The 14734-nt window shown below is 42.4% G+C and overlaps 1 protein-coding gene across 3 annotated transcripts in view; it reads right to left on the bottom strand.

Annotated features, from left to right (window-relative positions):
• Positions 1–2841: 2841 nt before the first annotated feature.
• The window catches only part of vta1 (vesicle (multivesicular body) trafficking 1), a 56467-nt gene continuing 44574 nt past the window's right edge, over positions 2842–14734 (bottom strand). Inside the window, exons 7-8 of one of the 3 annotated variants that reach the window (XM_063495929.1) lie at positions 14023–14100; positions 2842–4593 (exon numbers count right to left, since the gene is read on the bottom strand). In XM_063495929.1, the coding sequence (XP_063351999.1) occupies positions 4448–4593; positions 14023–14100 (224 nt within the window). In that variant the 3' untranslated portion in view covers positions 2842–4447. The remainder of the gene's footprint in view (positions 4594–14022; positions 14101–14734) is intronic. The other 2 variants (XM_063495930.1, XM_063495931.1) reach the window with 2 other exon arrangements.

The raw sequence follows: 14734 nt of genomic DNA, 5'->3' as shown, positions 1-14734 counted from the left end.
AATTAGGACAGGAGGCCTAATGGAAGGCCTTTGTCCTATCACCTATCACATTCATGAGGACACTCCAGTGTCAAGTACCAACAGTGAGCTTCCCACTGAGTCCCTCTCCTGAGCCTGGATACTTGCAATCCTAAAGGCAGAGGAAATCAAAAATGACAGTAGACAAATAAAAACAACACAACGACTCTTAGTAATTGTACATTTATTAACATGTGTTCTTAAGAATTATCTTCTTGATAACACACATACATACTTTGTATTTTTCTTTAAGATTTCCCATTTCTTTCTGGCCTGCAAAGGGGTGACTTTCCCCTGCAGGTCCATCTTCTCCAGAACTGTCCTGATCACATTCAAAAAAATAAGAGAAGAGAGAAAACCATGGCAACTGTTAATCCGTAAATCCAAAAGTTTCCACAACAGAACACAAGAGCAATACCATCTGGACATCACAGGTTCTGTACAGCATGGGAGTTAATAAAACTATACTCATATGAATATGATGTGTAAATTGATTTATTCCTGTACCTCCATGCCACAGTGGCCAAATTCTTCACCCCAGTGAAGAGGTGATAATTTTCTCCTCTTATTTTAATAAACGGAGCCATTTGGTCTTTGTTCCCTAAAACATATCACGAAAAGGTTAATTTGAAAAAAAAAAAAAATCAAAATTCAAAATTAGCTGTATGTAAGCGGCAATACATGAAAAACCACAGGACCCACCATACAAGCTAGTTTACGCGTAATTTTTAACGAAGATTATTTTAATTACACAATAACCATAAGCAAATGCCCAAAGCCTAACAACACAACTGCTTTAAAATGTAACTTTTGTACCACCAGATTTTCTTATACTTACATTGAAAAGTGTGTTCCTCTCCCGCATTAACTCCTGCTTCGACAGCAATTGTTATGAGAAAAATTCTCCTGTATGACCCGCAATGAATCCTGGGATATGGTTGGCCACAAAGGATACACCTGACCCATCCTTCAAATCTGGGGAAATGAAAGATGCATTTGTTGCCACATTTGGAGGACTCTTCGAATTTGGACAGCCTTCGTCACGTTGCTGTGACGTAAATGCCTACAAATGCGGCCATCGAAGCATGCTACCCCTGAATACCCCTGAATGGAGACAACCGTTGAGGAGGTAATTTAGCCATTTAAATCAGCCGTGTTGGATCAAGGACACCGGCCCTTGAGGCCTGGAGTTCCTCACCCCTGGCTTAAAGATTTATTTTCCCATTTGTCCACCTCGGCATCCTCCCTGCGCCATCTCTGTGGCTCTAAAAGTTTTCACTTCCAACTTCCAGAGAAAAGGTTGCGGAGACATGAACATTTAACTGTGACAGGTTAAGCTGGACATAACTCAGAGATTAGTATAGGTAGACATGCTGAAGTTTTGACGATAAGCTGGGACGCCTCACCTCTGACCGTCCCCGGCTGGTTCCTTTGGACTCCGCTTCACAATGATGTTTTCTGCAAAGTGAAACCATGTGTGGCTCCATGACACAGGAAACCCGGCCATAACAGCCTCAGCGATTCCTCAGGAGGATTTCTCAGAAAGGAGAGACTGACCATAATCAAACACTGGTTCAGTTTTCAGGACGAAACCTTCTCAGCAGTTGTGGCTTTGCAACATGATCTGCTTTACCACAGATGCTCTATGTCAAACTAAATTGTGTTGGGCACCGCTTTAACCCAGACGTCTCAAACTTGAATGTGTCTGCTTCATCACAGGAAGCTACTTTCCTTAATGCTGCAGTCACAGTTGAGAAAGTGGCTGCAGACTACTACAGGCCCTGAATCATTTTACCTGAGCACGAACGAACTTGTTGCCTCTGAAGATCTGCAACCACTCAGTTTTTGTCTTGGTACGTCACTGTGGCAACAAGACGGAATCAGTATTGGTAATTCTATGAAATCTGCCTGCAATAATAGTTAACCATGACAAATCAGCAGACATCACAGGTCAGCAGTGACATCGTTTTTTTACCTGCAAAATGGAAAAATGGAAGTATCACCAGAATCCAACCAGCTGCAGCGCTTCCGACAGTCCAGTCCTGTAGGAAGACATGTTGAGGACGAGTTGGACTCATCGATGCAGAATCATTTTCATTACTATCTGCCTGCATTTATAAATGAGCTGAGGGTGACAGCATCAGTCCCACCAGGAGACCTGTCTGATCAGCACAGGATTGAAAATGGTCATCCAGATGTGTAGAGTGTTGCTACTAATATGAAAAAAATCAAAGCAATCATCTTCCTACTTGCAGGAAGTTGTGGTCTTATTTTTACTCTGCTGTTACCGAGCTGTGAATTACACCTCATTTTCTCCGTTGTAGATTTGTGGTCAATATTTAGGCGTGTCCTCGAACCTGTGAGCGGACATGAACCTGTGGTTGGTCCGCAGCCCTGTGGAGCGGGTGTTTGGAGTCTAGTTATTCAGTCACTGGCAGCAGATTAAAAGACCTACGCTGTTGAGTTGTGTTGCTGCTCTTTGTGATGGTTAGCTAAATGAGACTAACAGTAGAAGAAGCCGAGAGCTGCTGCCTCCTTTTGGAGAAATGGGGTTAACCATGGGTCCTCCCCGAGGGGTGGCTCAGAGACGACCACAGAGCACCGTCTGCAGGCTTCGAGGGTTTTCCTTCAGTGTTGGAGGATCTTTACAGCGCTGAGCTAAAAGCAGGATCTATCAGGTCCTACTATAAAGATGCAGATTTCATTAACATGGAGCTCATTCTGCTGCACGTCTGTTGGGCTTGAGCTACACATGCTTTCATTTCCAACACAGTGACATCAGTTATGAATAAAACACACAAACAGGAAGAATCAACACTGCTGTGCATTTCCAACATTTTATTCAAACTGCTGTAAATCACTGATTCTGACAGAAGCTTCGTGCAACTCTGAAAACCTTCAAACAAACCAAGAATGATTAACATTAAATAAAGAGAAAAGAACTAAAGCTGAAACAACAACTGCCACCCCCATCTCCACCAGCACACACACGGCAATATGTTTTTATGTATAGCTTTCAGGAGATAATCCTCCGCCTCCTCGGCCACACAACGAGTCAGAAGGCCGACAGCCACGCTGCTCCAAGGCCTCGCCTCCTCCATTTGTTCTGCATCGCCTGAATATCAGGACACCGTCCGTTTGAAAGTGACACAAATGAGACAGTTTTCTATTACAGAAGAGCAAAACGCCAACAGCCAAAACAATCACAGCGAGCAGTCACAGACGTCCCGACAGCAGTGATGCAGACACAGACACTTTTTCCTTTCTTCTATCGTAGAAGAAGAAAACCTGAAGCAGTGAGCTGAAGGTCGTCTGAAAATGAGCATAGCTCGTTCAGCGTCTGTCGTGTGTCATCTCACACTCTTGGCATTCTGAGGAATACCCTTATTAGTTTCATTGTGTGATGGGAAGATTAAAATTTGGGTTTTTCTTATATACTTGTGTGAAGTTCGAAGCTGCACTTAGAAGATGAGCTGATCAAGTCCGAGATCACTCAACGCCCTCCATCGCAGTTAGAAAAGACGTGACGTGAACTCACTCGTGAAATCTCTGAAGATTTTGGGTAATTTTGCAGGAAAAATGCCAAACAAAAAAAACAATTACTTAAATGTAGTCGCTAATTAATTTAGTTTGGTCCCTGAAACTCTTACAGTTGTGATTTCTCATTAACGCTGTGTCAGCAGAAAAAAGGTTGAATGCCGTGACCTTAAAGTCACTTCGAGCTTCGAGTTGAACATTTTTTTTCTCGCCACATACACAGAACACAAACAGAGCCTGCTGCACGCAAACCAAAAATTTCTGCTGTTTTTGTTGTATCGATCTGCGAGTTCCTAAATCGTCGTTCTGCCTGTGACACAGTTTAGTGTCAGGAAAGCAGAACATTTTCATTTTCTTGTTTATTTCTCTTTAAAGTTTGAACAGAATGATTTCAGACTTATTTTGTACTTTTTGTAAATGTTTCAGAGCTTTGTTTTCCATGGTAACGGTTTACTGATGCGTACGCGGCGAGCTCCGTGATGTTAAATGGCAGCCTGAGGACCTTCTGCTGTCTTTTCAGACCAATGATGAAGCTGTGATGTGCGTCAGTCGTCAGAGTCGCCGTGTTCTGCCGTCGGACTGTTGTCCCGTCAATCAGTGCGACTCGCAGCCACACACAGGCAGCTATTGTTGAACGCTGATTTCCATCGTGTCCTCGCCTGATGGCGAGCTCAACGGCCCTCTTCAGAGTGTGTGTGTGTGTGTGTGTGTGTGTGTGTGTGTGTGTGTGGTTGTATGTGTGTGTTTGTGTGTGTGAGAGAGTGAGCTGCGTCCTCAGCTCGCTGTTGGGCCGGATCAGTGACGGATAGAGTGGCGCTGCTGGAGTGAAAAGGGGGGGGAGGGGGGGAGAAAAGAAGGGATGGAGGAGTGGGTCGGCAGGAGGACAAGGGCCTCATTCTTTGCCGGTGGTGAGGAGTTTCAGGGCTTTCTGGAGGTTCTGGACGGCCGTGCCCACGTCCTCGTACTGCAGGGCGCTGCCGGCGTACTTGCAGTACTTCTGGGCTTTGGTGAAGTCTTCCGGGGAGAGTTGGATGCCGCCTAGAGGGAGGGAGAGCGGAATGACAGGAGGATAAAGGATGGAGGGGGGTAGAGAGAAGGAAACTAGTGAGATCAGATATAATGTACAACAACTACGAAGCAATTAGAGCAGCTCTGAGGGCCGATCGCTCTTGACGACTGATTTGCTGAGAAACACAAAGGGGAGGATTGATGCCAACCATGACACATTCCATCAAACGGCAGACAGACAGATCTGCACAAGCAACTGTTGAGTTTCCTTAGCTACAGGATGCTTTAGGAAAGGAGAAAAAAAAAAAAGGAAAACAGCAAAGGATCCCTTTAATATAGATAACATCGACTCTATGATCACACCAAACATGAAACGTTTTATCTGTAACATGGAAAAAACGTCCCATGAGTGTTACAGTGACTTGAAGTATTTGTTTATTACTTCTGATGCTACACAACAAAAAACCCTGAAAGTTAAAGGTTACAGACTCATTTTACAAATTTCTTCTTATATAACAATACTTGTGTTACTGCCACTGTGTGAGACACGGGATGGATGGATGGATGGATGGATGGATAACATGGTAAATGGACGGTTCTTCTCTTCTACCCATGCAGTCACAGCTGTTTATACCGAACGCCTCATTTACTCATACGAGCGCGTCTCTGCACTTCCTGTCTCAGCGATCAGTATCTAAGCCACGGATACATGCAGACTGCAGCAGGCAGGGTCACACCTCCTGAGCTACACCTGGGCCTAAGATGGACGGATGGATGGATGGATGGATGGATGGATGGATGAATGAATTCAGGAATAGCTGGAATTTTTTCTAATATTTCCAATATTTCTAATATTTCCCACTCAGTTTTGTTCAACTGCTGCTTTGAATAAAGTTTCAATGATAAGAAAAAAAAACTATTTTCTGGGGGTTATAATCAAGCCGCTGTCATCCCATTTTACCAATTTCCTGTCAGTTTCAGTTGTCATCCGTTTTGTTCTGACCTGCTGCACGAATAAAGTGTGTTTGATTGTGAGCATCGGAGAAACGAGGCACAGGATGAGTCTTCTGCTCTGCTCGGAGTTTATTTCTGACTTAAATTCCCTTTAAAACACTCGAAGTCCCGCTGTGATCCGCGTCACGGAAAGTAAGCCCATCACTGTCTGTCGGTGTCAAGGGGATTGTGGGTAATTCATCTCTGTGATCAGAATGTATTTAAATAAAGACTCATCTGTAATCGGCCCGATGAGGTGAGGCGTCAGGGAGGAGACACAGAGTCTGTGTGTGTGTGTGTGTTGTTTAATAAAGAGATGTGAGGCTGTAACATGTCCATGATCCTCGGAGATAAACCGCTCCCTGTGAGATCATCATGTCGCTCACCCTCTTGCTCTAAACTTGTCTACGATCTTTTGTTTTAAATCTCAACAATTAAAGAATCAGGTTTTTCTTATCAGCGTCTCCTCACGTCCTCCCCTCTTTGTCGTTTTACCTAAAATATTAAAAATGATGTGATGTTGACTGGTTTTGACCCAGCTCAGTTTAGTTTTATTCTGCGTAGCAATCAAAGAAAACATGAACAAAAGAAGTGTAAAAGTCAAGTGTAAAGTGAAGATCCTGACACTCCTGAGCCATTTACAGATGAAACACTAAGTAATCTAAAGTTTTACACCCTGTGTACAAACTACCAAACAGCAGGAGGTAGAAGCTCAAAACTTATGGAGACCGACTGCTTTTCGTCAAAAAATAAAGAAGTTAAAGTTTTCAGGCTGGGTTACTCTCACACTGAGACGGCTCGATCAGAGAGATGAACATTTCCCATATTAAAGCTGAACACGAGTATTCCTCTCAAAGTCAGTTATTCTAATAAAAAGTCAATTTAATTGATCTCTTGAAGCGGTTTTATTTATGGTCTTTATTGCTTTTTTTTTGCAGAAAGTAAAGTGGACGGGTGTGTTTTACAGGTTTTCCCTTCCGGGCAGTATGTCATAATGATGTCCAATTTATGAAATCTGCAACTTCATAAAGGGTGGCTTTCTTATATTTTGCCTGAGATATAAGTAATATGGAGTATCCAGGATCATTTGTAAATTCTTATTTCAGATTCGTTTTTCTAATTTTAATATTTATACTCCGTTTCAGAGTGGTAGAATTTTTAAGATTTCCAAATATTATGAAATTTTGTTTTTTTTAATTAATTAATTAATTTTTAAACAGTCAAACAACATCTTCAGATAATTTTCTACTTCATTCAGAGGTTGTTCCACGTTATTTCCCTGGCACACTGGGTGTGTGTCATCGGCAAACAATATGACCTTCAATGACTTTGACATTGCAGCCATCTCATTGATGTACAGTATAAAAAGCAGTGGCCTGATGACAGATCCCTGGGGAACCCAATCTGAAGATTGATTGAGCTTCCAAGATAACCGTTAACCTATACACACATGTCGTGGGTGGGTAAAAAGTTGTGATCGACTTTATAACAATGATTTTTTAGATCTAAAAATATTTTCACAGCATATTCTTTGTTTTCATTTGTAGTTGTTACTGAAGCTATAAACTCGATTAAAGCATGTGTCGTGGTTCTTCTGGGTCAAAATCCACATTGCTCTTCAAGGTCAAGCCTGCAGTGACAAAAAGATGTTTGTTTTTTCTTCTAAAATTCAAAAATTTTCTCTAACCAACAAGAACAGCGAAAAAAGGCAAGCTGGGGTTTTATTTGCAGCATATTCCACTCTTGGCCCTCCACCCATCAGAGTCTCTAGGGGCTCACAGCTCAGCCTGAAGAAAACACAGCTCTTATGGTGGGTGTAACACTATAGGATACATAGACCCTCCTTCACATACAGGACTCCAGAGTATTCTATAGGAAAAAAAAACAAAAACAACCTTGTAAAGATCCTTCCAGTAAAGACCCTGCCTCCAGGAAACTGGATCATGAGCTCAGAGCATGTTTCTCTTTTCCCTTATCTTTATTGCCCTCTTCTACTTCCCCCTCTGATGCTTCCTCCCCAATGTTTAAGCGCATGTTTTGAACGTTCCAGCTAGGAGTAACGGTTGTTTGGTTTCTACCTCTCTGACAGATTTTGGAGCTTGGTCATGGACACGGATATGTTCCACCGCCTGTCCCTGCTTACCAGTTACCAGCAGAAACTTTGGTCCTTTAGCACTGCTGTTGGAGCTGTGCTGCTGCTCTGGAAAATTAGGTTGATGTTGTATTGTTAAGAAACCTGACCACACAAATGTAGGGTGAGCGGCTGATATCAGACTGAAAGTTTCTGTGAGGTTTCAGACTGAAAATGGCTCACAGTCGCTGCTCCAGCTGTGAGATGGGTGGAGCTCAAGTTATTAACTTCAAAAAAAAAAAAAAAAACTTGTTTTTATGAAGTATGGGGTCACTGTGTCATCACGAAGCAGGGGAAAGATGGAAACAACTGCAGAGGCATAAAGATTTGACTTTTTGGACGTACCAGTTTAGCTCTATGAGGACAGGTTACAGGTCATAACAGATCAGTGACCAGTCCAATTAACACATACTGTACAAACTGCCTCCAACCATCACATTCATCCAGTTTTAACTATATTCTAACTTTCTTCTCGTTCATGATCTTTTGCTTCTTACCTGTCTATCCTTGATTTTACTGTCTATCCAGTCACAATTCATTTATTTTTGCAAAATCAGTAGACATTAAAAAAGCAAGAAATTTCAACACAATAATACAAATAAAATCCTGAAAGAATCCATTCCTAGAGTCCCTGAAAGATTCAAAGTGTTCAAGAATTCAAAGCGTGTTGAAATATATGCAGTGGATCTTTCATCACTTCTTAAACTGTCTCTGCACATTTCAAATTTTCAATTATGACAAATGAATCCTGTAAATGACATTTATGTAGAGTCTTTGCTCCCTTGTTGAGCACATTTTTTATTCTTGATTTGCTTTCTTGTTTGAAACTGTTCCCTCCTCTCTCTGTATCTACGGGTGGTCGATTGGCTCCTTTGGACTTTTTTTTACAATCGCTCCCATCATCTCTCTTTTACCCTTTATCCGATCATTCCATTATTCCCTCTTTCATCACTCTACTTGTTCAGGATGTTTCACTCCCTCAGTTGATCCTTCCCTCTCAGAGGACACTCTTTAATTTAAACCAGGCCTCTGCTGCGCTCCCCTCACTCTACGCTTCGCTCTGCAAACAGACCACGAGACGTGGTCTTGGATGGGACACGTCTCCAAGCCACGAAATGACGGCGCAAAATCGAAACATGTTAACGCATTCTGACGAATAATATTCAATCGCTCAGTCTCACTGCAGACAAAACACGAGCAGGTTAGTGCAGATTCTGAATGCTGCAGACACACAGAGTCAAGACAACAACCTCCACTCCAGGGACCTGGTCTGATTCTCTTCTTCTTTTCTTTTGTGTTTGAAAAGTAAATATCAGCGTTACTTCAAATGAACACAGCACCTTGGTTGTTTTTGGTGCCACGTAATATTCAGCAGAATTTTCTGGATTTTGCTTTTTAAACACGTTTACTGATTCTACAGGTGACTGACCGACACTGCTGACATCACAGTGATAAATCACAGTCCACAAATGTACATGAACGTGTCCATACTTGCCGAGTTGGGCATGAGGCTCAAGTCATTACCATACCATGGTAACAAATCCAAAAATGATCTAAGATGCGTTACATATTTCTGTTAGACAGTTCGGACATAGTGAACCTCCATTTACAGGGTGTTTCCAGAAACCAGGTTTCTCTGAACAATCCTCAGACGTGACAGTGAGCAGCTGTCACTGGATCTACTTTGTACTCATAAAACAGTCTCACAGAAAAGCAGTGATAAAACATCCAACCATCTGCACAGTCTAAGGGCGATAACTGTCTCTTATGGACAAAGAAAAAAAATCAATTTAACAAACCATAAAACATGGTGAATGAGCAGATTTCACTTGGAGATTCCACTCAATTCCACTCTTAATAAAAACGGCCAACTATGTGGAAAATGTTTCATACATACGAGAAGTTATCAGATCAGATATCTGAGTATGAATATGCAGCCTGTAGGCAAGAAAAACATAGTTAGTACTCCTGGTTTCTGTCTGTAGTTCACTCACTTCGAGTTTCTTCACAAGTGGAAAATGATGCACATCATCTGCATTGAGCGCATGTCTGATAACTTTTTCATGAGCAGAACACAAAGTCTTGAATATCCACTACCCATAATGCAAATCTCTGCAGCTTTTCCTTCCCACTGTTGCCACAGCACTTGGCTCGTATGGCTCATGTGATTGTATTGTAGGGTCCTCACCTTACAATATAAAGCACCTATCTAAATAAAACTGAACTGAACTGATTTAAAGGAATCCACCCTCTTCCTGTCACATAAAAGATGAAAACTAAGATGGAAACTGTCCTCAGCAGTTGTCCTGAAGGTGGCCTTCTAAATTCCTGAGTGTAGATAGAGTTTCCTTAAACACGAGAAAGTACGAATCTGGGCTGTGGTGTCATTATGTGCTTGCCCGCTGGTTAAACGCTGAGGTCACTTGTGTATTTTTGGGCATACCGACCTCAGCAAGACTTTTCTTCCATTAAACAGAGGGAATAAATCTACAGATCCATCCAGCTAATGCTTCTTCTGCAGAGTTAATGTGTAGCATATGAAACAATAATAACACCAAATTAGTTTTCTACTTTAACATTAACATGGTGGGCGCCTCCATAAAGGACCTCTGAGAGTCTCTGACAAGCAGGGCAGGCTGAAAGAACAGATCAACAGATAATATCTCTCTTGGCTCCGCAGCTCTCGTAAAACACGCTCCTCTGCTCTTAAAAGTGTCCTGGAGAAGAACGGGAAAGAAATGATTGAATAATGTTTCACCATAAGCCTCTAATCCCCTGGCTGATTTCTCTGAGCTGGGAAAAGACTGGGAAAATATGCTGACTGCATATACTCCACAACTAGAAGAGCCTGAGAGGCAGAGGAGGGGGAAACGTGGAAAAACCAGAGACCACAGCGCTTAACGTGGAGGGAGACATTTGAAGAGGGGTGTTTGGAGAGGTGGTCGAAATAAGAAATGATCTCAGGAGTCATTAACTGCAGGATTGCTTGAAATAAAAAGAGTAAATGAAACGAGCTGACAGCTTTCATAATGAGAAATCAGTTTTCAGAAGGCGAGCCAGGAAGGACCCCAGCTGAAACGTTCCTATTACTGACTGACGCTGTAAGAATGACTGTTTCTTGATCTTATTATGTTTCTTTGTTCCTTCACTGGTTTTGTTTTCCGTTACAGTGACACATCTTTGGGGTGTTGTGTTGTGAATTCATATTATTTATTTACATTTGCAGCACTCTGCTCTCCCAGAGTCTCGTTCAGAGGGTTAAAAATCAATGAAAACTGAAAACCAGTGCAGATATTCTTTGTGCTTCTCATGCTGCTACCTGTGCACAATGGTAAATTCTCACAATCGCCCTGCCCAGCCAAAGAGCCACGCAAACAGACACCAACCAGGAGCCATAAATCACACACGGGAGATTACTGCTATGGAAACTGGCATGAATGGGGATGTATATGGATGTATTAGTCCCTGTGCTCATCGGGAACGACTGCGTGCTGTAAAATCTAACCCCGGTGCATTTACAGAGGCTCAGAGTAAGTCAGTGGAACATTAAAAAATCTAGCTGATAACTATACAGCTCTGATATCTTAATGGCATTTCAACGCTGCAGTAAAACTCTCGTACAAAATCATGCCAGTGGTCAAATAAATGAGTGACAGTTTGTTTAAGGGTTAAAGATTAATGGTACTCTATTACATCACACATAAACTCAAAGAAAAAAAAGAGGAGACTGACTGAATTAAAAAGTTTGACCGCGCTGCAGAGGAGACGCTCAGGGCTGCCGGAAAGAAACACCTGCTTCTTCACCGCATCTTCATTTCAGAGTCTTTGACGAGTTTTAACGGAGCGCTACGAGCTCCATTTTTCTTCATTATCTGCCTGGACTGAGGCTTAATGCGCTGCATCAAAAAGGCCTTTTCATTTTAATTATAACAGCGATTGGACAAAAGCTTAACTGCCCGAGTTGCACGGTTTATTCAGAACATCTGAACTCACCTTGACAGAAAACTGAAGTTTGAATGATTCAGTGATTTGTCATAAAGTTGCTGCTGAGCCGGCCGACTGAATAATTTTATCTGAGGAACTGCATGATGATAATTTATGCATGACCGGCTGACTAAGCAACCTGCTCAGTCTTTAAGGTTATATGGTATAATATGCTCTATGGCTGCACTGTGCACACTGCAGCAGCGTACAATTCATCCGCAAACATTTTACTTTTTGCTTGCTGCATGAATGGAATATAATCACTGACTGTATAAAGGTGGGCAGGTTTAAGCCTGTGCACCTGCTTCATTTATCCTTGCTGGTAGCTATGCCCATCTTTTATGTCGAGTCAGTGGTCTTCATGGTCTAAATTAAATTTCTTTATGTATTGATGTCACAATAAAGCTGATTAATCTGCAGCTCATAAACACAGTGATGTGTTACACATTACGATCATTACACAAGCATATACTAAACACTTTTCTATAATCACGCTCTGTTTGCACTGTAACTATCATGAACAGAGTAAGGCAGAAGGCCGCTGTGTCCCTTCTGAATGCATAAATACATTAGATACGAACATTAAACACGTCACATGTGAGCCGTTGTCGTATGTAAAGCCTATTTTTCGGCTGTTCTCAGTTGTTGTCACAGGTTTTTCTTTACTGAGAACCTTTGTGAAGCAGTTCTTTAAACTTTGTGGTTCTTCTGTTTGTGCCATAATAGCAGGTGAATGGAAACACTGAAGCTGCTCAGCACAACCTGCTTGTGCTCTGCCAGCCGCTGAGCAGCTTCTCTAAAACACTTTGAAACCACGCGTTTAAAAACAGCAGCAAAGTGTGAATTACGGGAATGATGCTCATCCTGCCCTCCAACCACGCTCCCTCTCTCCCTCTCATTCTGCGGCTGACCGCCAGCAGCTAATGACAGTCTAGACAGCGGCGAAGCGGCGGTGCTGAGGTCGTAATGATATGTTAGATGGCAGACAGACGGACGAACGACGCGAGGTCCAATCAGACAGAGGCCACCATCTCCTCCTCAGGAGGAAAAAGAGGAAAGCGCCGTTTCTCAGCCTGGTAATGGAAACCGGACAACGATCCTTCCATCATTTCATCAGGCTCAGTGTGGCAGATTAGCTGCTGTCCTCTTTTTAATTGAGAAATAAATATGAATGGCTCTGCCATCAAAGTCCTGATTCATCACCAAAGTACTCGGCGGAGTTAATGAAACGCTCCGACTCATTACACTCCAAGGCTGTGAGTGAATCTCTGGAAATCTTGTTAGATGTTGCTCTTTATAATTAGCTCTGTGTAACGTATTCATGTCGACGGGCGTCTGAATTCATTTCCTATCATTAAACTCCATTAAGCTCCTTAACGCGAGTCCTCTTGTGCTACTCATTAACCACATACCGTTAGCTTCCCACTCACTCTCGGGCTCGCCATGTTCGCATCTTCCTTGGTTTATACTCGAGGCGTCTTTCCATCAACAAGTTTTACACATGCGTTTATAAAAAGTTTAATAGGCAAAGAAAAATCCAACAGATTCAGTTTAAGACTCAGCAGCAAAAACGTCCTGTCTGTTTGCAGCGGCGAGGAAAAAGGAAAATGAAACACATGAAGTTCTAAATTTCTACTTATGTATTAAATTAAATAACTATAATAGTATAAATTATATTTTGTATGTGTGCACAGAACAGAGGAGGAAAACAAAGTTTTTAATATTCTGAATAAATTCTTTGGGACATTTTTGAATGATGTGTCAGGCCATACTCTCCAACATCATCGAAACAGCAAATGAAGGAAAGGTACAGGTGAATGGTGCTCGTCCAGAAGAGTTCAGCTCACACTAACACACTTTACCTTTGATTTTTTTCTTTAATTTGTCAGCTGTGTACAGAAATATGATTCCAGTGGAGTGCGGTGGAGCGACAGACAGAGACCATATGCAGAAACTTTTTTTCATCCTTATATTAATACAATATGTCTGGTAGAGAGCGCTAACCGGAGGCCACCGGGGTCTCAAACTGGATTTAGAGGCAGTCAAAGTTTGGAAACAGTCTCAGGAATTTATTCCAACTTCACATTTTTGCATTTTCACTATAGGAACATTCGGTATCCAGATGAGCGTAGAGAGCAGCAGGAATGGTTGTTGGCCTTAAACCAGTGAGATGTCTTTTAAGAAGCAGTTTTTAAACCAGTTCAATGTGAAAGCAGGATTACCTGCAGACACCAGAGAGCCTCTGACTCAGGTGAACCGCCTGCAGTCTGAGCTTTGTGTTTATAGGGAGTTGGAAGGAAAAGCAGTTGTGTATCGTGTCAGCAGTCATCTGTAAGTGTGTGTTTTCTTACCCTGCTGCTGGGCGCTGAGCAGTGTGGGGTCAACAGTGGGCACTGATCGGGGCATAGGCACAGGTTTAACAGCTTCTGCTGGTCAACAAAAACACTTCAAATTATGATTGTGGTAAATATTCAAGGAAATACTCAGTAACGAATGGCCAAAACTATATTTCTAATAACTATGCCAGTTATCAATAATCAGTGTTTATATCTAACACCTCCGTTAGAGTGCCAAAGATTTCAGAGGACGGACAGGTCAACATCTATCATCTTCCTGACCTTTACCCAGCAGGCCACAGTATTTCAGCCCCAACATACCCCCATTAGATTATTGGATGGCGTCCTATTTTTCAGTCTGTGAATCTCTGAAGCCTCAATCTCAGCTCTGACTGCACAGATATGAATATTTAGTGACAGCTAGCAGAAATCCAGACAAGAAACAACACAATCAAGCGTCTGAAAACGACCAAGCTGCCAACAGATGCTTCACTTTGGATGCGCTCCTAGTGGAAATGAACGAAACGTCACCAACAACACGCTGCGTCACTGCGATCAGGTGGTTACCTTGGAACGAAGCTGCTCTGTAAACCTGTCAGATTTCAGAGCTGTCGTCTGAAAAGTCCCCCTGAGCGTTCATCATCAGTGAGACAGAACTAAACTTTGCACTCAGCCACGCATGTGAGCAAAGCCCCAAACTCTTTCCCACACACCCGGGCTACAGCCT

This window comes from Pelmatolapia mariae, linkage group LG15 (genome assembly GCF_036321145.2).
Source record: "Pelmatolapia mariae isolate MD_Pm_ZW linkage group LG15, Pm_UMD_F_2, whole genome shotgun sequence".
NCBI classification, from domain to species: Eukaryota; Metazoa; Chordata; class Actinopteri; order Cichliformes; family Cichlidae; genus Pelmatolapia; species Pelmatolapia mariae.
The sequence above is the reverse complement of the archived record's forward strand: the minus strand, read 5'-3'. Positions and strand labels throughout refer to the sequence as shown.